General features: G+C 46.7%; 3 protein-coding genes across 3 annotated transcripts in view; 2 read left to right on the plus strand and 1 right to left on the minus strand.

Annotated features, from left to right (window-relative positions):
- Window positions 1-18,235, plus strand: part of ERBB2 (erb-b2 receptor tyrosine kinase 2) — a 53,022-nt gene extending 34,787 nt beyond the window's left edge. The window contains exons 16-27 of the mRNA XM_082197173.1: window positions 1,313-1,360; window positions 3,148-3,286; window positions 4,150-4,272; window positions 4,817-4,915; window positions 6,962-7,147; window positions 8,285-8,440; window positions 10,572-10,647; window positions 10,738-10,884; window positions 11,773-11,870; window positions 12,925-13,098; window positions 13,943-14,180; window positions 14,435-18,235. Of these exons, the coding sequence (XP_082053299.1) occupies window positions 1,313-1,360; window positions 3,148-3,286; window positions 4,150-4,272; window positions 4,817-4,915; window positions 6,962-7,147; window positions 8,285-8,440; window positions 10,572-10,647; window positions 10,738-10,884; window positions 11,773-11,870; window positions 12,925-13,098; window positions 13,943-14,180; window positions 14,435-14,823 (1,873 nt within the window). The 3' untranslated portion in view covers window positions 14,824-18,235. The remainder of the gene's footprint in view (window positions 1-1,312; window positions 1,361-3,147; window positions 3,287-4,149; window positions 4,273-4,816; window positions 4,916-6,961; window positions 7,148-8,284; window positions 8,441-10,571; window positions 10,648-10,737; window positions 10,885-11,772; window positions 11,871-12,924; window positions 13,099-13,942; window positions 14,181-14,434) is intronic.
- A 2,023-nt stretch (window positions 18,236-20,258) lies between these two features.
- Window positions 20,259-26,628, minus strand: MIEN1 (migration and invasion enhancer 1). Its single transcript, XM_082197431.1, has 4 exons — window positions 26,494-26,628; window positions 24,671-24,768; window positions 23,472-23,548; window positions 20,259-22,140 (listed from the first exon to the last, which is right to left on the minus strand). The coding sequence occupies exons 1-4, from the start codon at window positions 26,568-26,570 to the stop codon at window positions 22,057-22,059; spliced, it is 336 nt and encodes a 111-aa protein (XP_082053557.1). The 5' UTR covers window positions 26,571-26,628; the 3' UTR covers window positions 20,259-22,056.
- The window catches only part of GRB7 (growth factor receptor bound protein 7), a 76,912-nt gene continuing 76,767 nt past the window's right edge, over window positions 26,507-26,651 (plus strand). The window contains exon 1 of the mRNA XM_082197265.1: window positions 26,507-26,633. The gene's annotated coding sequence lies outside the window, so the exon portion shown is untranslated. The remainder of the gene's footprint in view (window positions 26,634-26,651) is intronic.

The following is a 26,651-nucleotide window of genomic DNA, read 5'->3' on the forward strand; positions in this document are numbered from 1 at the left end:
CTAAGGTGTCCTCATTCCCACCTGCCTCTAAATGGGCTTTGATGAAACAAGGTCAGCAAACGAAAATTAAAAATTTTTGTTGTGTTTTTTTTTAAAAAAAGCTGCCTTTAAATGTCGGTGCTAGAAATGTCTTCCACGGCTTGTGATAACTGCATGTGCCCGAAAGCTGATGAAGCCTTGCAAACTTTTATTCAGTTGTCTTCTTTTTATATATATAATTTTTATTTGATTTTTTAAAAACATAAACATACAACAAAAAACAATTCAAAATCCAAAGATCTGAATCTCCTGACTTCCCTCCACCACCAATCCCTTCCATGGGTCCTAATGATAATATTTACAACTGCATATCAATACTGTCCCAAGTTTTATCCTTCCAAATTATCCATACTTTCCGTTAGTTTACAAGTGTGGTTGAAATCCTGCTAATGTTTTAACCTGCTTACAATCTTCTTGTAAACTTTTCCCATTCTTTTTTAAAGTTCTTGCCCTCTTGATTTCTAAGCTTCCCAGTTAATTTTGCCATTTTAGCATAGTCCATCAACTTGGTTTGCCATTCTTCTCTGGTCAGGGTTATTTCCATCTCTGGGCTAGTAATTATTATTATTTTTATTTTTATTAATACCCCGCCCTCCCCAGCCAAGGCCGGGCTCAGGGCGGCTAACAAGCAATAATAAAAACAAGTTGAATGAATACAACTTAAAAACAAGATCAAAACACAACATTAAAATATTGAAACATTAAAATATTAAAATGCAGCCTCATCACAGGAGGAGAAAAGGAAAAAGAAAGAGGGGGAGGGAATCAAATTGGCTCCAAGCCAAAGGCCAGGTGGAACAACTCTGTCTTACAGGCCCTGCGGAAAGAAATCAGATCCTGCAGGGCCCTGGTCTCATGAGGCAGAGCGTTCCACCAGGCCGGAGCCAGAGTTGAAAAGGCCCTGGCTCTGGTTGAAGCCAATCTAACTTCCTTAGCGCCCGGGAACACTAGGGTGTTGCTATAGTAGCATCCGTGAGGCTGTTGTCGCATACAACAAACTTTTATTCAGTTGCCCGTCTCCTCATTCTGCTCTACTGAACATTATTATGCTTGTTACACTTTATAATCAGATTGCTTTTAGTTCTCCACACTTTGTATTTATCAGTCGTTTCAATCAGTTAAAAAAATGCAAAAGTGAAAAAGCAATTAAAATTGCCTAAATGTTTTCAAGTAGCGAGCTGTACTCTGTTCTGGCACCTGTTGTTTCTCCTTAACAAGTGAAGTGGTATTTCTTAAATGGTTGTGTGATATAACTTGGTGTTTCCTTTTCCAGGTGTACAATACGGGATGAACGCGGCTGCCCCGTGGATCAGAAACCTAGGTATTAGATTTCGGCTCATTTTCATTTATATCCCATGTGTCTTCCGTTGGAAGTCAAGATGTTATGCAAGCCTATACAAAGTATATTGTGTTACTGAAATATATGAAAAAATAATAAAAAATTGTCCAGTAGCACCTTAGAGACCAACGAAGTTTGTTCTTGGTGTAAGCTTTCGTGTGCATGAACACTTCTTCAGATACCTGTGTGTTACTGAAGTTACTGAACATGGAAGATTTCTGGGCACAATCTAAGTACAAAGGGCATTCTAAGAGCCATGAATATGTGTGATCAGGGAATTCAGTATTCTGAGAAACCTCAGCTTTCAATTACAAAAAAGGTTGTTTTTGAAAGGATGTTTTCCTGTCCCTGTGACGGGACAAATAATCCTGATGAGCTGAATGTGCTACAGAAAAAGTAAATGGCCACAAATTTGGAAAGATTCGCTGGAGAGAGAGAGATTATTCAGTAAAAACCAATAAACTTGTGGCACCCTAAAGACTGACACATTTATTATGCCATTTGCTTTTGAGGGCCAGAATCCACTTCATCAGATGCGTGAAGTCTCAAATTGGCAGACAAATATACATAGTTGCGTGGGGGAGAAGAGTGAGGTCAGAGGGAAACAAAATGCAGTGATAATTTCGTAAAAGTGAAATAATTTTCAGTCCATCTGGTGAATTCGTGGCTGATCTGAGACATAAACCACAGTGTTTGCGCTCACAGCCTGCGCTCTTTATCACTAACATGCATCAGCTCTAAAAGATCTAGGAGATAAATCCTTTGAACGCATTATTAAAAAACAAATTCTAGCTTCTCATTATTAAAAGAATCTCAGAGTAGGGTAGAATCACAGTACATTAGAACCTTATGCAACAGAAAAAGCAGCAGGAACCACTGTGTTTTGAAACTATGATTATTAAGCAGTATATCAGTCGGTGGGTGTTTTTGCTTTATTTGTTTTAGTTATTAAAATGCCAAACCAAGCACAAAACAAAATTCATCACAGAAAACAGGCATGAAATGTCTAAGCCAAGGCAAAGAGGGGGGCTACAGACATCACCAATACATTCCAGACTTTTGGTATAATAAGAATTATAACTAGTCTGTAAAAAATAAAAACACCAGTACAATGGATAGCCCTTGTTTTCCCGGGGGCTGAGCTGCACTTCCAGCAAACTTTAGTTTGTGGAGCTCTACCTGTATTCCTCTATCATCCGCAGCTGTTTATAGGCCATGGGGGGCTAGTGGAAGGAGGAGATTGCTTATGTCATGCATTGTTAACATAAACAATAAGATCACACCAAACAGGAAGAAATTTGTCCTTACTTTTTTGACCTCTAGAGGCTCTCAGTTTATATTTCAGTTTCTCTGGTAGGGCTGATTCCCACACCTTCGTGTGCCTGTGAAAAAATAGCCGCTCCGGCTAGTTCCCACCAGAATCGGGTTATTGTGGCTGCGGCATACGGAGAATCCATTGTTGTTGAAATATAAATAAAAACCACGAGGGATGAAAATTCGCCATAACATCAGGAGAGACTGCTGACTTTCCTTGAGTATCCCACGGGTCACTCAAAGGCCTGAGGAATTGGGCAGGTCTCTAATTGGCACTTGAAACTCCCTAAAAAGTTCCTCTCTTGGCAACTCATCCTCCTCACTTTCTCTGCTTGTTTAAGCCCTGCCTGGCGCAGCTTCTCTGCCTGCCTGCCCGTTCGCATCCCCTGAAAGTTGCAGGCGAAGTTGGCTACCCTGCTTCAGGCTTCCCCCCTTTTCTCTCTGTCCTCTTCCAGCCAGGCTACGTCCATTACAGCTGGGGTGGTGGGTGCTGCGCTCGTCCTGGTTCTCTTGTCCATCATCATCATTTGCATCAAGCGTCGGAAGCAGCAAGAGCGGAAGCACACTCTGCGGCGTCTCCTGCAAGAGACAGAGGTAGGGTTTGGCGGCCGTAACCTCTTTCCCCCCCGAGGTGGGGTTGTGAGGAGAGCCTGCAGCAGAGCTCATGGGAGATTTGGCATGGCACTTCTGAATTTTAGCAGCCTTTTTGGAAGCGCTGCTTTATTTCCCCATGTGGGGAATTGCCTCCCTGTACGTTCCATGCTCAATGGAACCTCCATGTATAGGGGCAGTAGATCTCTGAATATGAAATGTTGCCAGACGTTTCAGGAGAAGGCCTTCATCTTCATGCTCTGCTTCTGAACTTCTGCAGACAGCTGACAGAAAGTCAGATAATACAATTGCTTCCCTGTTATGCATGTATAAAAAGACCTAAATGTATAAACAGTCTGAAAGGGAACTCCCCGCTGAATAATAATAATAATAATAACAATTTATTATTTATACCCCGCCCATCTGGCTGGGTTTCCCCAGCCACTCTCGGCGGGTTCCAACAGAATATTAAAATATTAAAATACAATAATCTATTAAACATTAAAAGCTTCCCTAAACAGGGCTGCCTTCAGATGTCTTCTAAAAGTCTGGTAGTTGTTTTTCTCTTTGACATCTGGTGGGAGGGTGTTCCACAGGGCGGGTGCCACTACCGAGAAGGCCCTCTACCTTGTTCCCTGTAACATGGCTTCTTGCAGCGAGAATAATCTTCACAGGAAGTCCCCAGCGCTGTTTTGTTCTCATTCTTCTCAGTGTCCCTCCAAATAATTTTATTACATGCTTGTACGTGAGACTGACTAGGGGGCAGTGGAACCATAGAGTTGGAAGGGACCTCAGAGCTCCTCTAGTTCATCCCCTACTGATCCCCCTCTCTCTGCACCCCTCCTCACTTGCTTTGACGCTGTTAGTTGGTGGAGCCATTGACACCCAGCGGAGCCCTGCCGAACCAGGCACAGATGCGTATTCTCAAGGAGACGGAACTGAAAAAAGTCAAGGTGTTGGGGTCAGGTGCTTTTGGAACAGTGTACAAGGTGAGGAGCGCCGGATTAGATTTGTTGCGCGGGCAGATGGCGCGGGAAAGCCCTTGGCTGGGAACCCAACAGCTTGAGGACCTTTGGAAACTTTTTCAGAGACTCAGTTTGAACTACCAAGCCTTGAATCCTGTTCCTCGTTCACTCAGGATCCAAGTGTCTCTTTTCAACGAAATGTTCCCCTTTCCAGGTGGTGATCGCATCTTCCCAGCAGCCATTAAGTTGGTACTGGGGAGGAAATGTGATTCCTTTGTCAACTAGCAGGGCCACTGCAATTTAACTTAAGAGTTCTGTCTGGGCTGCTGCTGTGCGCGAATACCTCTGGGACACCACAAAGTCCTGCGTGAAGAGAGGCACAGCGCTCTGCGTTGCCACACTAGGCCACATCTTTCACTTGGGAGTTTTAGCGCAGTGTTTCTGAAGTGTCTAGTAGGCAGTCTCCTTCCCATATTCCTGTAATCATCATCATCATCATCATCATCTTAAAAAACAAAACCCGATGCATTTATTCATCTTGCTCTCTTTCTCTTAACCATCCATGCAGGGAATTTGGATTCCAGACGGCGAGAGTGTGAAGATCCCGGTGGCCATCAAAGTCTTGCGGGAAAACACCTCGCCCAAAGCCAACAAGGAGATTTTGGATGTGAGTGAGGAAGGCACAGTGACCCCTCTTAATCCGGGTTTGGATTTGCAGCCCAGTGGCTAAAGCTGAAACAGGGACAAGCACCCTGAGGCTCAAGATTTTAACTGAGAATAATTACACTGTTTCCTGATGCACCACTTGTACTGGAAACCTAAACTTGTACTGGAAACCTAAATAACGGCACAAGAAAGTGGGGGGGGAATCCATCCAAGCAGCTCAGCGAGGCAAGGCACTATGACTAAAAGAACGAAAACAGTCGAGGTGGTGCAACGGGAATAAAACGATAACAGCAATTTGAATAAAAATGAAACAGTGTATGTGTGTGTGTGTGTGTGCGCCTGTGTGTACACACACACAGACACACACACATTAATAATGATGACCAGCCCAAACCTTGCCTCCTCTGAGGATTTTACCACCTCCAACCATAAATCTTGAGGGTGGCCTGGCAGCATTTCCTTGCATGTATGCTAGCTCCCTTGGAAGGCAGAGTGACGATTGCACAGCTCCTTGTTGAAAGGATCAAGTTGCGCGCGGCCAATGGCAATAAAACACACATCGAAGCTGTAAAGCTCAGTCAAGCATTGTTTACTTGAACGGCAACACCAATCTTCATGGCAGAAGACTTATTTGCAACTTTACTACAATGCAGATAGTAAGGCAAACTTCAGTTGTACATGTTGCCTGCAGTCAGCTCAGCAGTCTCTCCTCTGTAGGAATCACACATGTCCACAGATAAGTGCTCCACCGCTGTTTATAGCTGCTGTAGACTAGGCAATCTTGCACGTCAATGCTTCCGAGAATCTTTGAGAATCTTCTCACAGTTTCTAGAAACGGACGGCGCTTTCTCACTTGCTCTAACATCCTCTTGGTACTTCCTCCAGCCCACCTAATTGAAAAGCAGCCTAAGTGCCATAGCTGCAGTTGCTGTTCTAGCTGCATAGCACATGAGCATCAAGTTGAAGATAAATTGATAGCTACCAGTTCACTGCATTGGGTCAACAGGTTCAAAAGATCCCAGCAGAGCAAAGCAAAACCAGGAGAAACAGAGGAGGAGAATATGCAGTGCCTTCCAAAGTTGTAGTTCAAAAGCATCTGGAGGGCCACAGATTCTTCACTCCTGCTGTATGAAGATCACATACTACCCCTGATATTGTCTCCGTGTGCCAGGTGCCAGTGTGGAATCCATGGGGCTTATTGTCCAGAACACGGATGGGGAACTTGTGGTCCTCCAGATGTTGTTGGACTGCAACTCCCATCAGCCCCAGCCAGCATGGCCAAAGGGTCAGGGATGATGGGACCTGGAGTCAAAACAACAACTGGAGGGACCACCCCTGCAATAGAGAGATACTGTCAAAAATGGTGTAGGAGGGGTGGGGCAGTAAGATGATGGTGAATAAGGCTTGAAAGCAAAAATTGTGGGTCTCTTCTTTAAAGCAGTGCAGCCAGACCTTTATGTCAGTTTGGAGCTGAGAAGTAGACCTCTAATAAAATAACTCCACCCTTCCTATATGCTCAGGATTTCCCTGGGTTAAAATGTCACCGAAATCCCTCCAGCTGACTTAATTGTCACGCAGGACACATAAGCACATCTCCTCTCAGCATCTTCTCAAAGCCAAGCCAAATATGTTACGGTTTCTCTATTTGCTTGCTTCCTCACGGATCTTTTCTGCTCTTACTGGGTGCAACGTGCCCTCCACCAATTCTCATTATCCTGGGAATGCCACAGACTCAAAGCAGTCTATAAACACTTTTTGTTGGCCAGAGTTACAAGCAACTTACACAGCATCTGGGTTCCCTGTTGTTGTCACCCGTGTTTTGTTTGCCGTGGCTGAATTCAGCAATTCCTGGGCTCTAGTGGGAGTGGATTGACAACCCCTCCTGGATGTCTTCCCTCTAACCTGGGTTAGCAAACTCACACTGCTCCCTCACCCCCAGAAGGATAGAACTCTCCCCTTGAAGTCTGGCCTGTGTGAGTTCTTCCTGATCCTCCATCACTGTTTCTCTTCTGAAAGGAGACCTCTAACACCCACCTTTCCTCCCCAGGAGGCTTATGTCATGGCTGGGGTGGGCAGCCCTTACGTATCGCGGCTGCTGGGAATCTGCCTCACCTCCACGGTACAGCTGGTTACTCAGCTCATGCCCTACGGCTGCCTGCTGGACTACGTGAGGGAGAACAAGGACCGCATTGGATCCCAGGATCTCCTCAATTGGTGTGTGCAGATAGCAAAGGTAGGCGGAGCTTCAGTGCAGGGGGCGGGGCTTCATGGTGATTGTCCGTCTGGCATGCGACTTTGCATAGCCAGTTGTATTCTGCCCCTTTCAGGACCCATCTCCTCTTCTTTGCCCACGTTCAGTTTTCTTTGCTTTATCCTCCCCCAGCTTTCTCCTCTTTAAAGGTGGGGGTTGTAGAATCACAAACCGACAATCAAAGAAGAAAATAGGGTCACGACGGAGGTAGTAACTGAAGAGAGCTGCATTGTGAGGGATCGTGGTTGGTGATGTTGACAGGCTCATTACAGAACAGGCTTTCCTGTGCTTATATGAACCACCCCAAAGGGAGGACTTCAGCAGGTGACACTTGTCCCACCACCCTGTGGTATTAAAATGGAAGACTGGGCGATGTAACTTGCTGAAATTCTTCCTCCTTCACAAATACAAGTGCCTCGCTGAATCGAGTGCACTTGGGAGGAAACACAGAATATGTGCATCTAGTCTCTCTCGCGTTTTAAATTTGCAGCAAGTTCCTAGCCCTGATCCCAACTTTTAGCGAACCACTTATATTTAGGCTTATTGCCTGCAAATCCATCCACACATACCCCCCTCCCCACTGCCACTCCCAAAGCACTGACATTTGTAGAGATGTGAAGTGTATAATCCAACATAACTTAATGGTTGAATGTGTGCTGTGCTTGCAAAAGACCCCTGCTTCAATCCCTGATATCTCCAGTTAGAGGAATGACAGCAGGACTGAGTATAACTTCTGTCTGAGACATTAGAAAGCTGTTTTCGGATAGTACTGAGCTACAGGGAACGGTTGCCTGGTTTAGTATAAAGCATCTTCGTATTTTCAAGCATATTTTTTGTTTTGTAAGCTGCTGAAAAGGAATAAACCAGTTGAGTCAGGCATGGAGGGTAGGAGAGCACTGCAAGAACCCCCTTTTCCCTTCTCCAAGCAAGTTTAGCAAGTTTGTATTGATGCCACAGAAATTAGAAATTAATGTTAATTATTTTCTCCACTTCTGCAGTTGAGACTGAGGGTGCGTGGCATCTGTTATTGCACCTATGTGCTTTTAAGAGCTCTAGAAACAGTTCCCCTTGGCTCCACTTTAAAGGGATAGTTACCAGCATTTCTTCCTTCTCTCTCAGGGTATGAACTACCTGGAGGATGTCCGTCTGGTCCACCGGGACTTAGCTGCCCGGAACGTCCTGGTGAAGAGCCCAAACCACGTGAAGATCACAGATTTTGGTTTGGCTCGGCTGCTGGACATCGATGAGACAGAATATCATGCTGATGGAGGGAAGGTTGGTCAGAGAACACAATTATGGAGCAAGGCCAGGGTGCACCTCCCTTTAAGACTGAGTAGCACCCTAAAGGTTGATCAGAATTGTTTAGAGATGGGTGCATTTACATATCATTTGAGTAGTAGGAGAAGTGCACTGACACTGTTGGTTTTGTCTCCTCCGGGCAAATTTATTTATTACAATTCTATCCCACCTTTTGACGCGGGTGGCGCTGTGCGCAGAGCCTAGGGCTTGCCGATCAGAAGGTCGGCGGTTCGAATCCCTGTGACGGGGTGAGCTCCTGTTGCTCAGTCCCTGCTCCTGCCAACCTAGCAGTTCGAAAGCACGTCAAAGTGCAAGTAGATAAATAGGTACCGCTCTGGCGGGAAGGTAAACGGCATTTCCGTGCGCTGCTCTGGTTCGCCAGAAGCGGCTTAGTCATGCTGGCCACATGACCCGGAAGCTGTACGCCGGCTCCCTTGGCCAATAAAGTGAGATGAGCACTGCAACCCCAGAGTCAGTCACGACTGGACCTAATGGTCAGGGGTCCCTTTACCTTTACCTATCCCACCTTTCCTCCAAGGAGTTCAAGGTGGCGTATGTGGTTCTCTCCTTCTGCCCATTTTTATCCTCACAACAACCCTGTGATGTAGGTCAGGCAGAGAGTGAGCGGCTGGCCTAAGGGCACCCAGTGAGCTGGATGGATGAGTGAGGATTTGCACCCTGGTCTCCCAGCACTCTAACCACTAGGCAGCAAATAGGAAAGTGCCTTATACCAACTCAAGACAGTTGGCCCATGTAGCTTGGTATTGTTTACACCAGAGGTAACCAGTGTGTCACCCTCCAGATGATGTTGGACAAAGACTCAACATCTCTTGCTGGTTGGAGCTGATGGGACCTGATAGTGCAGGGGCCTGCAACCTTTAAGACAAAAAGAGCCACTTGGACCCATTTCCGAAGAAAAAACAACAACTGGGAGCCGCAAAACCATTGCAACATTTAAAACAAATATATCTCCGGAGCCACGATCTGACAGCGGGCGGGAAGGTGACGTCGGGATGGTGCGTGACTAACGCACGCACCGCCCCCATGCGACGTCACAGCCAGTACAGCGCCCGCCACAGTGGGGAGTGTTGGGGCGCACAATGCCCCTCCTCCCCTCGCTAGTATCCGCCCCGGAGCCGCAGCAAAGATGTAAAAGAGCCACATGCGGCTCCGGAGCCGCGGGTTGCAGACCCCTGTGATAGTGCTTTTTTCTGGGGGGTATGCATACCACTAAACATTTTGTGAATCTAAGTTTGGCCTCACTGAGGAGCAGTATTTCAATATGAGTAGGAAAATGAGAGGGGGTACCATGTTGGCCAACCCCAGTCTACATGGACAGGCCATGACTCTCGCGGTTTTCAGGGCGGTCTCGCCCAGTCCTGCTTGGAGGTGGCAGGGCTTAAGGTTCTGCATGTAAAGCAGAAGCTGTACCACTGTAGTGTATCAGACCTGGTTCTTATACACAACAGCAGAGGTAGTGAGCCTGTGTCTGAGCTGCAACACTTCAAAGTGCATGTGAGGGCCCACGTGATCGAATGAGTCTGAAGGCAAAACAATTCTCCCTCTCTCTAGAAAATAAGCCTCTTGGAGAAAAGGTCTGTGGCCTACCTCTTAGCTTGGCATGCTTGCTTTCTATATACAGTGGTACCTTGGGTTACATATGCTTCAGGTTACACACACTTCAGGTTACCGACTCTGCTAACCCAGAAATAGTGCTTCAGGTTAAGAACTTTGCTTCAGGGTGAGAACAGAAATCGTGCTCCGGCTGCATGGCAGCAGCAGGAGGCCCCATTAGCTAAAGTGGTGCTTCAGGTTAAGAACAGTTTCAGGTTAAGTACGGACCTCCGGAATGAATTAAGTACTTAACCTGAGGTACCACTGTACAGGGAGCGTGTTCTCTGTGAAGGAGGATTCCATCCTGTGTCCCCAGGCTTGCCCTCTTGTGGTGGTACGGCCCAGGCGCGGATTGACTAGCTCCCTAAGAACTAGGCCCATAAGCCTGTTCTCCTGCCCCACACAAACACACACAGCTGCTGCTTGGAACCAGCCCCCAAGAGGGATGGTTTGATGCCACAGTGGTCAACTTTGTGCCATTTGCCTTGCCCAGGTACCTATCAAATGGATGGCCCTGGAGTCCATCTTGCGCAGGCGTTTCACACACCAAAGCGACGTGTGGAGCTATGGTAAGTGGGGGCTTGTGGGGACCCTCCTGTTCGTTCCTGTGGCGAGACGCCGGCTGGCGCTTGACGGGACCCCCTTGCCTGTCTCTCCAGGTGTGACTGTGTGGGAGCTGATGACTTTTGGAGCCAAGCCGTATGATGGAATCCCCGCCCGAGAGATCCCTGACCTGCTGGAGAAAGGAGAGAGGTTACCACAGCCTCCCATCTGCACCATTGATGTCTACATGATCATGGTGAAATGTAAGAAGCTAGAGGTCTTGCATGAAAGGAAAAAGGGTTGCAATGAAATATAGGGGCAAGGGGGGGGGCAAGGCCCTTGGTTACTGTAGCCTTTGTTGTCGCTGGCACCCCATAGCCCTTAAAGCAGCCCTTCTCAACCTGTGGGTCCCCAGATGTTTTTGAACTACAACTCCCATTACCCCTAGCTAGCAAGGGCAGAGCTCAGGGATGATGGGATTTGTAGTCCAACAGCATCTGGGGACCCACAGGTTGAATACCGTTGCCTTAAAGGAAAGTGGAATGCCAGCAAGTTGAGCTATACCTTTTTCTTGGAGGATCTTGATGGTGCCTCCTAAGAAGGTCTGCATCTTTGAACTTGCATTTTCTGGAGTTTGAACCTTTTGGCTAAACGTTTGTATTGAACTTGAAAGTTCATTTCACAAAGGAGCTGGTTCCAGTTCCCCTTTGTCCCTTGACAAAATGAACTAGTTCGGTTCGTCTTCAGTAGCCAGTTCAGTTCAACTTCACCCAATGGATCCTTGGCATGTTTGTTTTTCAGCATTCATAATATTACAAGCTTCTGTGCCGAAGTATAAAATGCACTTAAGAAAATACCCAAACACACAAGTCAAATGTGAATGGTTTAATTTATTTCCCCCAACAATTGTGGTGTTTAATCTTAAAGGCCCAAAGCGTCCAAAGAGTAAAGAAAAGTACACATATAAGATAATGAAGATGAACTAGAAATCATTCAGAGTGCTAGCCCCAAATGAACTTAATGCATATTCAGTTTACCTGTCAATTATGGGAGCTACCTTCAGGGATAGCTTAGGTAATTTTTAAGTAATTCAGTGAACTTGATTAAACCGAACTAATTCATTCTAAGTGCTGACTGTGCTTGCCACACAGGTTGGATGATCGACTCAGAATGCAGGCCCAAGTTCCGAGAACTGGTCACTGAATTCACGCGAATGGCCAGGGATCCGCAGCGTTTCGTGGTCATCCAGGTGAGCCAGGAGTGGTGGTAGGGAAAGCCTCTTTCATCCTGCCAAGACCTAGGCTGTGTTCAAAGGGGATTTTTCTCCACTGTGTTAAATTAGCTTTTATGAAAGATTTTCTTGTGTTACAAAATGGACAAATAAGCAGAGAAAAGTTCAATGGGGGGAAGAGGGAGGGAGAAAAATGGGAGTGGTGGTGTTATTTCATTCTATTGCCTAGTGATAGATCCTTTGTGTGTACACACACACACACACACACACGGGGTTAGGGCAGGCATCCCCAAACTCGGCCCTCCAAATGTTTTGGGACTACTACTCCCATCATCCCTAGCTAACAGGACCAGTGGTCAGGGATGATGGGAATTGTAGTCCCAAAACATCTGGAGAGCCGAGTTTGGGGATGCCTGGGTTAGGGGGTCCAGAACTTGGTTGGTTGTGTTCAGTTGGTTGCAGTGTGGCTTGTTTGTATGTGTGTGGTGGGGCAGGGGTCGGTTGATGGTGTCTGTGATTGCTGAGCCTGATAGCTGCTGCTGCTACAGTCATTTTGAGGGTTCTGAACACATACTGTCTGACTCCTGTTTTAACCTGGCCTGGGTGAATTAGAGTCTCTTTCATGCCTGGGATCAGATTGATCTGGGGGAGGGAACCTTACTCCCAAGCCAGCTTAACAAATGGCTGTTTATGTATGGCGTTCTTTGCCGCCTTGTAGCATATGGTGTGGCTCACTTGTTTGAGTCCTCTAGAGTTAGAATGATGGAATTGTAGAGTTGAAAGGGACTATGAGGATCATCTGGTCCAACCTCCTGCAATGCTGGGATCTTTTGCCCATTGTGGGGCTTGAATCCACAACCCCGACAAATTAAGAGTGTCATGCTTTACTGACTGAGGTGTCCACTAACCTACTGTGTAAGAATTATGGAGAAGATGCTATATGGACTACTTTGATGAACCCTAAGCCCACTCCTACTGCAGGAGCCGTGGAATTCTCAAAGCCACAAATACTTATTGCTGTCTATTAGAACATGCATGCACATTAATATCTCTGGTTGTTCCTCCTTGGCAGAACGATGATAAAATGGGTCTTGCCAGCCCCATAGACAGCACTTTCTACCGCACTTTGCTAGAGGAAGAAGACATGCAAGATCTGGTGGATGCCGAAGAGTACTTGGTACCCCACCAGGGCTTTTTCAATGGCGAGGCATCTGCAGACTATCACTCTAGGATCCCCTCAACCAGGGTAAGCGTGTGGCTATTACCAGTTTATGGTGATAATAGACAAAGCCAGTTTGTATCCTGCTCAGGCTGGACTTCCCAGTGGGCATGCCCTTCTCTCCTGTAAAGCGCATGTGCTGGAAACTCCTGTATGGAATATTTCAATAAGTTTGCAAAAGAGAGAGGTGGTGACCAGCCCATAGCCTACAGGCTGTATACACAGTGGGTGGTGCTTTGGTCTAAACCACTGAGCCTCTTGGGTTTGCCGATCAGAAGGTTGGCGGTTCAAATCCCCGTAACGGGGTGAGCTCCTGTTTCTCTGTCCCAGCTTCTGCTAACCTAGCAGTTTGAAAGCACATCAAAGTGCAATTAGATAAATAGGTACCGCTGTGGTGGGAAGGTAAACGACGGTTTTGTGCGCTCTGGTTTCCGTCACGGTGTTCCGTTGTGCCAGAAACAGTTTAGTCATGCTGGCCACATGACCCGGAAAGCTGTCTGTGGACAAACACCGGCTCCCTTCACCTGAAAGTGAGATGAGCACTGCAACCCCATCTTCGCCTTTGACTGGACTTAACCATCCAGGGGTCCTTTACCTTATACCTTATACCGCCCAGCAAGACCACCTAGCTTTTTTTGGGGGGGTGGCAAAATCAGAGGGCTTGTGAACCCTGAGTGTGGCAGTTCAGCCAAGAAAGATTAGCCACCCCATCCCCAGAATTTCAAATATCCTTCCCTGCTGGCCAGGGCTGCAAAATGGTCCCTAAGCCTGAACTCTCAGCTTACACTTACCCTCGGCGATCAGGTTTCTACTTGGCATGTCTGGTTCATAGGCAATGCTGAAGCGCACACCTGTTTTTTCCACTTTCCAGAGTAACACAGAGACTCCAATGGATGAGGATGAACCCGAGCAAGCAGCTCAGTACCCCTATTTGGGCCCGCCTCTCTTGGAAGAGCCAGGAGCTGTCATCCCTGACTTGCTCGAAGGGGACTATACAGGAAGCACTCTGCAGCGCTACTGCGAAGATCCCACTGGTGCCTCGATTAATGAAAACGAGAGCCCAGAAGCTAAGAACTACAATTCACCTGTGCCCTGCAGTATGGTTCCAGGTATGTGCCTTGTTCATTATGTATGTACTTGCAAAAATTTCAATTGGGGAATCTTGAAAAGTGTTTTGGTGTGGTTTTGTTTTGTTTCAAAAACAAGCTTCCAGCCCCTGTGGCTGTGGATTGCCAGTAGCAAGTGTGGCGTCTCATTTGAGGACTCGAAAAGCCATGTTTGCTGTTAGTTTGGGTGGAAAGTTGGTGGAAGTCACTGCGTCCTGGTTTCGGCCATTTGTTTTGCATTTTTCTTATCCCTGCAGAGTATGTGAACCAGCCAGAAAACAGCCTTCCATCCAGCAAAGGCCTTCGACCTCCAGGATCCACCCTAGAAAAGCCAAAGGGTCACTTGGGCAAGAATGGGCTCATCAAGGAACCAAAGAACGCCTTCCATAACAGCAGCAGCTTCAGCAATGTGGTGGAAAACCCAGAGTACCTGACGCCCTGCAACCTCCCTCTGGCCGGCCCTTTGCCTCAGGCCTTTGACAATCTATATTACTGGAACCAGGAGACTCCCAAGAGCAACCCAGCAGAATTCTTTGCTGGCTCTGCCACTCCTGCCACCAACAGCTTTGCCACTACGCCGACGGCGGAGAACCTGGAGTACCTAGGCCTAGCCGAGTCGGTTTCTCGCCCCAAGGACTTTGCGTGAGGACCCCTGTCACCACTGAATCCTATTTTTGATATTTAGGCAGCTCAGGACACAAACGAACTATTAATGCATGCAAGATGAGCGGGATTCACTAAGGCCTTAGCACAGCCCTCTTGAAGCCTAGTAGGCCGCTCCTTCTTGTCCTGGCAGTTGGGCGAAAGCACTTTGTTTGTGACAATCTCCTGTCATGCAGTTTGGGCAACCCAGGCCAACTGTCATTTGACATACAGCAGGAATGTACAACAGGACGATCGCCGGGGTGCTCCTGATCGATCCCCCCTAAAGCTCAACAACTCTGGTGCATCCTCCCCCCCCAAAAAAGCTCAAAAACTGTGGGCAATCCTCTCCACAAAAAGCTCAACAACTCTTGGCAATGACAATGGGTGGATCACTGCCAGTTTTTTTATACTGGGAGTAGATCGCAGTCTCTTAGGAGTTGGACGTGCCTGACATACAGGAAAAAGGGCTGCTCTTCTGCCCCCTCCTCCTCTCCCTTTGAATACGAGACAAAGAGGGTCAGACCACTGACTGGGCTAAAGAACTAAGAGGTGGAACGCTACTTTTTTTTTTAAGGTACATTTTTCAAAAAACAAACTTAAGGGTACTGACATGAGGTGGGGAGGGGAGAACCATGAGATCGTGTGTTGTAAAAAATGAGGGCAACGCATGGGTGTCGCATAAAAACGGTGGTGTGTTTTCTGTTATTGGTCATTTAATGACAGTGGTAAAAAGGGAATGTGCTTCCTTGACCTTTGGATCGGGGCCAGGGGCACCTGCGTCCTTACAACAGAGTAAACTGGGGAGGGGGAATTGTGATGTTCCTTAAACACAACATCTTGGTGGGGTCTGGGGAGGAAGAAGAAAACAATGTTGCCTAGTGGCGAGAGCCTCCTTCCCACCCCTTTGCCCTCTCAAGAAGATTCCAGAAGAGGCCGGTGAGGAACTCAAACCAACTTCATTTCTTGGCTTGGACAGCTTGGCAAACTGAGAACAGTTGAACATCTTAATTAAGAGAGAGAATAATTTTGGAGTGCTTCCCTCCTCCTCACAAATAACACCATGTTTTGAACTCTCTTTTTGTATAGGCCACATTTTATGCCCTGGTGGTTGTTGTGGCTTCCTGTTCTGAGGCAGTGGGTGAAAAGGGAAGAAGAGAAGCTAAGCTGGCATGTTGTTTCAGAGGGGAGAGGTTAAGTCGTCCCATAGAACCAATATGTAACGTGTACGGGAACCTGTGGCCCTCCAGACATGGCTGAACGACAACTCCCATCATCCCTGACCGTTGGCCAGGCCTGCTAGACAGTGCTGGCCCAAGATATTTTGGCACCTGAGATGAACCACAAAATGGCTCACTCCCCTCTCCACCATGGAAGAAGGGATCAATGAAGATTTACATCAGGAACAAGGGCGAGGGGAATAAAGATTGATATTGGGATCTGCCACCTGAGGCAGTTGCCTCACCTTGCCTCTTGGGTGGGCCGGCTAGGAGTTGCTGTTCAGCAACATCTGGTGGGCCAAAGTTTCCTCACACCACTGGGTGGGGCTGGGTGCATGCCTCCTATTACATTGGAGAACTGGAAACCCGCAGTGTGTAGCTATGGGTGCAGCCATTTAGCTTCCCGAGAACCATATTCCTTCCTTTTTGCTTTTTAACAGAGAGAACTTGGCTAATATGTGCTTGAAAGTCTGTGGACAATGCCTGCCGAAATCTCAGAAGCCTGAGAGGGGTCTAAATTAAGGTTTCCAGAGATGGGAGATGGACTCCGCTCAGCTCCTTCTCCTGTCCATGACAATCAGAAATGCAGAATAACTATGCAAAATGGGAGAAATGGTGCAAAATTGCTCTGTTCCTGTAATTTATAGACTGAGAAACAATGCACAAAGCCCTAAAGCAGGGCAATGGTACTCAGCGAATTAATCTGTGAGGACTGTACTTTTTTATCTTTCAAACTGCACTTTGCCCCCAGCTCTTGGAAATGTTTTGTTGTCATTCCTCACTCCCCCCTGCAGTTATGTTGATTTTTGATACCTAGCCTGGAGAATTCTGTTGAATGTTCCTTGGTTTTGGAATCTCGCCACGTACCAATCGCTCATTACTTTGGGAGGGTGTCCGAAAGCAACTAGGACAGGATGGTCCTTTTAACCTCAGCCAGCCAAAGACTGCTGGGATGTAGAAGAAAATGCAACAGAGGGCTTCTCATGAAGAGTGGTGAGAAAAGCTACCACTGGCCTTCGATCTAGTGCACCAATCACCTTTTTTGTGGTCCTCACTGGTTTTCTGTGCCCTGCCTCTTTCTGGTATAGAGGCAGCCCTACCAATAAACAGGTGACAGCGGCTGCTTCAATGTCTGGCTCCAGGTGCCATTAAGGGCGGCAGAAATTGAGATGATAAATCCAACTCATGGGGGCAGAATTCACTGGGAAGTTCTCCTGTACAAACCTCATTGCAGCAGATGGGCTTTCAGTTAAGTCTTGTACAGCGAAACATCTCTGGGGATGTTCAACAAAGACACATGCACACATTGATAGTATGTGGTAAGAACATAAGAAGTGTCTGCTGGATCAGGCCAGTGGCCCAACTACTCCAGCGTCCTGTTCTCACAGGGGCCAACTTGGGAGAAACACACAAATCTGGACATGAGTGCAACAACACTCCCCACTTGTGGTTTCCATTAAACTGGTATTCAGAGGCATAATGTCTGTGTTGTAGAGGCTATTTGGATTTCCTGCTTCCCCTACTAAAGTTTCTTGAGCCAGCTCAATGGGAGGAACAATGGTGTGTTCCTCAGTCTCCTTACATGTTGAGCTTGGCTGATGAGAGTCACAGTCCAAATTATCCGGACAGCACTAGGTTATAGTGGCACTAAGCTGGGGCCCAATGCTCCCTATTCCGTTGCCTCCATTTCTGTCTTGTAAAGATGGTGGACTCAATTATTGCCTAAAACAATGTGGAATTTTTGCTGTACCTACAGCCAGTCAGTCCCCATCCTTCCTCGGGGAGCGGAATTTGGGGGGGGGGGGAATTAACAGCACAAGGGACGTGGAAGTATGAATTTTGCAAAGAAACCAGGGAGCCGTCTCAGTCAGGGCAAACTGCCTGAGGAATAAGCCCTCCGGAGCTGCCCCTCCTTGCATGCCAAAGATGAGGGGAGCTACCATTAGCATCAACTGAAGAAACACGTTTAGACTTTGTTTGTGGTGTGGGAGAATGTGGGGAAATGACTTGTGCCATTTCTAAAGTTTGTTCCGCCCCAACCCCTTGCCCTGTTCAATCTCTCTCTCTGAAACCTATGTTTTCCAGCTTGTGGGTACATTGAAGGTATTCTGCTGTGGGTGACTTTTAAAAGAATCAGTTGTGTCATAAGTATTTGTATATCTGAGAATTGTACTGTACAATGGTTTTCATTTTCTACACTATTTGTCTTGAGTAATTATTGGAGTTTGTGAATTTGGTATACAGGGGGTTTGGGGGGCATTTTATGGTTGGATTTCAGCTCCCCTAAGTGAGGTAAATTGCATTCTGCTGAATCCAGGATGTGGGCCTGATTGGGGTAACCTAAGGTTATTGGCTTCCTCTAGAGCAGTGTTTCCCAACCTTGGGTCTCCAGCTGTTTTCAGACTACAATTCCCATCATTCCTGACCACTGGTCTTGCTATAACTAGGGATGATGGGAGTTGTAGTCTGAAAACACCTGAAGACCCAAGGTTGGGAAACACAGACCTCGAGGCAGGCCTTTTATACACCAATGTGAGGTTGCAGTCTCTGGTGGCAATTTGGTACCACTAAGGGGCAGAGACAGACCTGATCCATCACAGGTTCAGTCTGAAGGGAAGTTCTTGTAGAAGCCCAAGATATTGAAATAAATAGGTATTGTGGAAGAGAACATCAGTTTCATTTACATTAGGACCAACAGGGAAGATGGGAGTTATAGTTCAGCACAATCTGAAAGACACAACCTCCCACCCACTTCAATTTTTCTGCCTCGGGGTTTGGTTCAGACCCAGTGCCCTGTACCACTTTGTTCCTTGCCAGAAAGTTCTAAATTCCTTGAAGGTTCAGTCTTCGAATCAATGTATGCACAATATAGAAATGTGCTTTCAAAGTTTACTCCGAAGACTACTTTTTGTGGTCCAAAATCCCCACTGCCTTTTGCCATCCATTGATTTTTCTTTCCAACAGTTCAGTGAAAAAAATATTAAAAAAATCATATAATATGTAAGAGAAGAGTATCTCAGTCTCAAAAAGATTGTGCCTTCCGGAGTCAAAGCCTTTCCCCTTGTATGTAAGGACTGGGTAGATCCAAGTTTGTTTTTAAAGACTGTATTTTTAGAAGTGTATATACAGAACTGGATACCATAGAGCAGTGGTCAGCAACAGACAAAATTGTGAGCTGACTGGCCATCAGTTACAAAGGCAAACACCAGACCATTCAGCAGTGATCACTCCCATGTCAAAGTTTAGAAACCGCATGCTTGCTTTCTGTTCTAGGCTCTTTAACCCCAAAGCAAGGGCAGCTGAGCCCAGGACATGTTGGAATTCCTAAATTTATGTGTTCCTATCAGTGCTGCTGCTTTTCCCCTGTAAGTCTCTGAACAGTTTGTTCTTTTGGGAAAATCTCAGAACAGAAGAGCGTCAGCATGTTTGCTTGTACATATACTGCACAGCTGTAAGTTATTCCCAGCAAAAGGTTGCCAGGTCCCAAGGCTTCAGCTAATGTTTCTACTTTTAAAATGCTCCCAAGTCTCTTACAGGCATAAAAATTTGGTGTATGCCTTACTATCCTACGCAGAAGAAAATGCTAGAAACGGGTGGCTTAACCATCGGAAGAGGAGAGTCAGACCTTTGAGAATAGCTTGCCCCCTTGACTTCTCACCCTCAAATAACTCCTTGGCTAACATCCTAAAACTTTGGGTCAAAGTGTGTTCTGGTCCATGGGGTCACGAAGAGTCGGACACAACTAAACAACAACAAAGACACTATGCGTATCTGCCTTGCCTGGAGTGCGCCTCCAAGGCCGAAGTCACACCAGCACTGAGGTGACTTCCCTGGAGTGCAAACCTGGGCAGTGTGTATAGGATGCCCAGACAACAAGACACAACATGCCCACCCCAATATGTCACTGATGTGATTCAAAGGAAAGCAGGGCAATGTTTGGCACCAAATTGGCTGCAGGAGTTGCTGGAAGGAGACACAAGGCACCATCTAGCCGTCTTAGGGACTCCACACTGGATTAGTGTAGGGTTTACTCCTTAGCCTTTTCTTCTTCCAAAGATGTCCCTCAAGGTGGCAGAGGTTTAGGACCAGGGTTTTCCTTCTCCTAGATGGGCTACCTTTCCAGGTTGATGAGCCCCATCTGCCCCTCAATTCTCTTTACAGCATGCACAGAAAGTGAACAACTTCCATACACACAAAAGGAGACAATTTACCCCAAGCATTTAACTTTTTTGCTTTATATAAATTGGACCAAACATAAATTCATCAACGTTTGCAGCACGTAAACTAGACAACAGGAGGTGGTGGGAGGCATGACTGGTGTTCTCCGATCTCCCCCTTCTTAGCAGCAGCACTTATGTGTCACTTTGCACTTCAACTGTGGCAGATGTGCCAAAGTCACCAATTGACAGATTAGGAAAGTGAAAACGGGGTGACAAAACCCAAGAGCCTAGGAACAGGGTGGAGGCATGAAAGTGGAATTTCAAATTTGAGCTAGATGAGATGGTTATTCATGACAATAACTACACAGCAGCTCTTTCACACCTAGCAAAGCACGATGTGTGGCCTATTATGCCAGACCTTTCCCACCCCTGTTCTGTTTCATTGGCTGCTATATCGCACTGGCAGGGAAACTTAACAGCATAATCAGGCCATCATATACATTCTGGAGATACAGGTCTAAGCATGGTAACTGCAAGAGATCAGGGTTTTGTTTTTCAAAAAAAGGCATGTGTGCATTCATATGAGCAATCTAACCAGAATTAAACATCTCAAGTCCCACGGGTTTGCAGCAGGAGAATTAAGCAAGTATTTCAATCCTGAAATCAACAGATCTTGAAAATGCTTCCTTGTATAGCTGGATAATGCTTGAGAATATATGGTTTAGTTGTGGGGTTTTTTTTAAAAAAAAAGTTCTTGCAGTTCTGCAGAGAGAATTATAACTATTGACTAAACAGCTTTGAAGAAGCAAGTTCTCACTGTATCACTAGCCTGTTCTGAACTATGCTGAGTTTCATGCTAGCCTTCAAAAAGAGAAAAAAAGGCCAAAGCAATTGGCAGGTAGGTAGACTCTAGTGATGGCAGATCTTGTAAAAGGCATGGGCTCTATTTTCTCCTTTGTACAAAGATCTGGTCTGGCTCGGGGAGATCTGTTCCACTGCAGGTGCCTGCCCTGCCCTTATAGCTGCTGTAATAAAAGAAGCCCCAAATCTCTGTTGTACAGGTTGCTATGGATCATGGGTGGGACTTGAACAAGCTCTGCATCACCACTGTACTGGCCAACCAGGTAGACCTTAACACCAAAAGATGAATGCTTCAAGCTAAGCCAAGCCTCCACTTTCAAGCCCACACTTGGGCGGTGGTGCAGGACAGAGAAGGGGACAATTGCAGAAGTGGTGTGGAAATTCTCCCACATATTGTGCAAACAGTGAGCAGCTTTCTACACTGGTCCCCAAGACTATAGTTTGAAGGTGTCTGAGGGTCCTTCAGAGCTTGCTGCAACAGTATGAACCCTATCCAGACTGGATAAGATAGGATTTCAATGAGGGCAGGACGAGATACTAGCTCATCCTGGCTCACAGTTAAAGGGGGTTATGGGGGCCTGGGAGGAGGAAGATAGCTGATGGCCCAGGATGAACCACTAAAGGTCAGAAGAGATGACCCAATTCTGAAAGGAGATGGGGGAGGGCTTCATCCTTATCAGTTACACATAAGGACAGAAATGCAGCAGTCACATTAAGACAAAATCCATTCTGGTCTTTTTAAAAACAGGAGAGGCTCCCCAAGCAGGAAGGCTGATCCGCCCAAATTAATTTAGCAAGCACCTTGTTCTCCTCACCTCCTTAAAGTGGCTCAGGTTCTTGATTATAAGGCTTCATGTGTGTTAGCAACCCAAATCGCCTTGCTGTGTTTCATCCTCTCTCCACCTACCAAGGTAATTAAACTAGAGTAGGAGGTGGAGGCAGGGAGAGCGAGCATTAAGGGTGGGCGGGCAGGTTTGGGCCAGAGAAAAGAGAGACTTAAAGGATGACACAAGGTGGTCGGCTCTTGGTGATCTTCTCAAGGGGCTCCCCGTTGCCAGCCTTGCGGATGGCTTCAATGAGCTGCAAGAAGAGAAGGGAGAAAACTGGAAGTGTGAATTCTTCATATGCAGCTAAAGGAGCTGAATATCCGAAAACCTGGCGATTTCAAAATAAGTGCCAGCTGTTCCGCAGAACATAACCATAGAGTCATAAACACCCACACACACACTCCTCCTTCCTTCCCCATAAGCTCACCTCTAGAAATTGGAAGTTAGTTTTTGCAACTAATGCTGTACACTTTAGCAGCTGACGAATCAACTATGGGTTGTTTCCAACTAAATTTTACTCAGAGTAGACTCAAAGAGATTAATGGACCTAAGTAATCTATTTATTTAAATGGTGAAGCCTAGAATTAAGAGCATGCTAGTTTTCTTTTTCAAGGCTATTTTGCTTTTAGGGGATGATTTCTTTTTTTAAAAAATCAAATATTAAAGCTGTCTTCATTTTCTAAAAAAACTAGATGTTAGAAAAGCATATTTTTATTAAGCTGTGACTTATTTCAAAGAGGCACCAATACAGAACTTTTGGCGGCACACAAAGCTATTTAAGTTTAATGAGCGGTCTGCCTTTTAAGATTTTGAAACGCCACTTATAATACTCCACAACTGTGACAGATCTTTGGACCAAGGGAGCCGGATTAAGAGCGCAGCTGTCTTTTAACAAAAACAAGCATCTTCAAGATGTAACAGATCTTCTAGATGTTAGGAGAAGCTGCCACTACTTGGATTAGGATGGAGAAATGCAACTTGCCTGCATTTTGGAGTACAAAAAACTCCATGTACAATACAATACATTTGGGGAAAGGGTAACTGGCAGCATATTGGACACTAGGGAATCCAACGGTGTCAGCGTTCGAAACTCCCATTGTTCTAGGTGTGTTTTGAGATAGGGAATTTCATTAACGCAAGCAGTTTCTGAGCTCTGGGCGCAGTACTGCACCTAAAATTTCACATCAAAACTGCCATTGCTGGAACGAAAGGACCTTTTTCTGCCTCTTTATTTCCAGCCACTTTGAGGACTGGAGAAGGAACCCTCATAAGACTATTAGGAGGGCGGGCAGGGGAAGTATGGCTGTGTTTTTTGCAGTCTTCAGATGAGGACTAGACCATGTGAAAAATGAATATAACAGTTTAGCTGCAGTTCATTCAATTTCAGTTTTGTATTCTTGTTATAAAAAAGCGTGCCTAGACATTCCGTTGCTGTGCCCATAACCAAGGTTTAAGGTGCCATTTAGCTCCCAGCTTTCATATTTCAGTTTCTAATACTGCACGGTGCAGCTGTTACCACAGTGGCTGAAGCATCTTCCCCAAACTATGGACTTGGAACTGCTGCAGGGGGTGGGAGGGACTTACATCTTTCTCATAAGGAAATCCTCCATTTTCAAGCTTGGAGAAGATCAGCTGCCCATTTATTTCTATTTCAAAAGCACCTGTAAGGGGGGCAAACAAAAGGGAGAGACAATAAAGCACAAGAAACTTAGCTCCAGCTTTACAGCAACTGCTCATCACCATTTCACTGCCCAGATATTCGGCAATAAATCAAGATGACAAAATATCACAAAGGAAAGACCAAACCCATAGAAGCCATGTGGCTTGAAGAGCAAGAAGGTCCAAGATGGCAGAGGCGAAACTAGGCTCTTTTTCACCCAGGTCAAAGACCCAGTTTGGGAAAACAAAACAAAACAAAACCACGTGTATTTGCATAGACATACATACGCACACAGAGGCTGGGAGCTTTGATGGCACCCCTCTGGAGGCTTAACACGGGGCAGAAACCCAGATAGCCCATCCCACCCCACCCAGCTACACCTCTGCTAGATGGCACACTAGGAAGTGAGCCCAATCCACATGGGAAAAGAGAAGGCACATCATCTATCTCCTGCCATTTGGGCTGCGTACACACTACACCTTTAAGGCACATTTGAAGCACCATTCCTCCCATCAGATAATTCTGGGCACTGTACTTTGTTAAGGGTTGCTGGGAATTTTAACTCTAAACTACAGTGCCCAGAATTCTTTGAGTGTGGAAACGTGCTTCAAATGTGCTTTAAAGGTATAGTGTTTACACTGCTTTATTCTCTCTTTCTGGTTACAAAACTCCCAACTCCCAGGGGAGGCCATAGGCTAGGAAGCTTCAGACTGTGTTCCTGAGATGCCTGGGGTTCCGCAGTGAGAAGATAGCAATGGTTGACAAAGGGATCTGAATTACTGCTGGTGCCCATTGCAACTGAGCTTCCTTTGTTAATGTGCAGCAACGGGGGGGGGGGGGGAAGGTTGATTGTATTCTAAGGCACAGATCTTCAACTGGTGGGTTAAGAAACAGATCCCATCAGATCTGTATGGCTGCCTCCACAACTGGAACCCAGCGATCCTAACAGAACCAACCCATTTCTAGAGCATTATTGAGCATGTTGATGAGGCTAACATCCCACACAATCCTCATTTTAACCTAACAGGAATGCTGAATGATGTCTTCACCCTCATCACACTATGAATGGGGTCCTTACTCATTGCTGCTACTGTCAGCATGGAAAGTTCCACAGAGACCATACCTGTCCCTCCAAGCCGCGATTCAATCTCCACGTCAGGAAATTCCTCTTTTACTGCATTTTCCAGCTCTAGGTAGGCAGACTCAAAGCCACAAGGTTTGCTAGGAAGAAAAAATTGGTTAGGGTGTCAAATGGAAGCTGAAGATGGCAATGACGAATGGAGAGGAGGACTTGTGAATGGAGTGGGGGGGGAGGGATAAAATATTTGCTATTTGTATGTGACTGCTTTTGTTTAAAGGCAGTGCTGAAGTGGAACACCTGTTCAGATGTGACTGGCCTTTGAAAAAGGCAGAAACTTGCACAAAGAGCTTGATACAGGCCCCCATTCAGCTGGATCCCTGGTTGTGTGGCTTTGTAACAGAACAGTGCTGAATGAAGTACAGCGATGGAGTCTGATCTGAAGTTTCAGGGCTTCTTCCTTCTTCCCAACAACTCCGGAAAAGTAAAATCCCAAGGCAGTGAGCCCAAACCAAGAGGACAGGCTACCTGTTGCTTGTCTTGAGGATTCTGCCACTGGCTTCCCCCTGTCACCCCACCCTCAGTCTAGACATCATTGGAAGCACCGGGCACTGGGCTAAGTTTTCTACTGGTTTACATGAGTCATCCTACTCTTGCTAGCTTAGTCCACTCTGTCTGCCCCGTCCCAGGCTCCACACATTGATCTGCCAGTGAAACTAGACCAAGTGCAGCCAGAACCCAGCCATTCTAGCTTTGTCCCCCAGCCTTCCTTCTGGCCAAGTTATGGAAAGGCAACATTGATCCTCAGGGCAATGAAGGTGACATGCAGTGTCAGCCCTGGGCTGTTTGTAAGCAGGAAGACAGGCAAGTAGCAGGTTAACAAAGGGCTGGCTGAGGTTGGTGTACTCCTGTTCTCCATAATGGACCAGCCCTCCCTGACTTAAGGCTCCCTTTGGTTTTTCCTAGAGCTGGCCTGGGAGGAGAAAGCCTTCTCTACGGCTCTCAGAAACGCCATAAGAAGAGGGGGCAGCCTCAAGTTTGCTAGGAAGTTTACCTTGACTAATGGCAGCCTGTTGATAGCTCCGTCAGGAGAGCATAAGACTCTTAATCTCATGGTTGCATGCTGGATCCCCATATTGGGCAAAAAGACTCCTTCATGGCTGGGAGATGGACTAGATGACCCTTGTGGTTCCTTCCAATTCTATGATTTTTATTTTTTGGAAGGGGTGTGTGACACATAAAGGTGTAACACTCGCTTTGGAAGCTCCTCGGGGCAGGCCCTTGTCCTTCTGGTTGCAAGGAGTCCTTCAACCATGGCTCCCCAGGAGTTGCTGGCAGAGCCGGATTTAGGTTTGATGAGGCCCTAAGCTACTGAATGGGGCCTTTATATGTCCAGCTGCCCTTTGTCAACAACAAATCGTCACGATTTTTTGTGTGTTGAATTTATGCTATATGGTAATTTACGGACCTAATAGGTTTCTAAAGCCATTTGCACGTAACAAAATATGTATTTTATCAAAGTAATTGTTGAACGGAAATACAATCAAAACAGGTTTTTTCCTTTAATTTTTTCGGGCCCCCCTAGGAAAGTGGAGCCCTAAGCTATAAACTTGTTTAGCTTATACGTAAATCCGGCACTGCTGGACTTCAGCTCCCGTCCCGTCCCCCCGTCCCCCCCGCCACCATCTAACGCTGCGAAGCGCAAAGAAAAGAGTGCAACGCGGGAGGGGCGTGGCTAAATCGAAGCTGGGCGGGGCCAAGCAGTCAACCGCGGAGTCTTTCAAAGAGAGAGGGCGTGGCCAGGAGCGCGCTAAGGCCGGGGCGGAAAGTGGGCGTGGCCACGACCTCCCGAGCCTCCTTCCTCTCACCAGTATTCCACCACGATCCGAACTCCCGCTCCCGTGGCTGCCGGGGCCTCCGCAGCTGGCTCGCCGGACCCGCTCATCGCGCCGCCGCCCAGCCAGCCAGCAGGCCCAGTCAGTCCCTCCCGAGCCGCAGCGTCGAGAACGTGAGGCGCGCTTCCGTC

Source organism: Podarcis vaucheri (genome assembly GCF_965113315.1).
Source record: "Podarcis vaucheri genome assembly, chromosome: 13".
Classification (NCBI taxonomy): Eukaryota; Metazoa; Chordata; class Lepidosauria; order Squamata; family Lacertidae; genus Podarcis; species Podarcis vaucheri.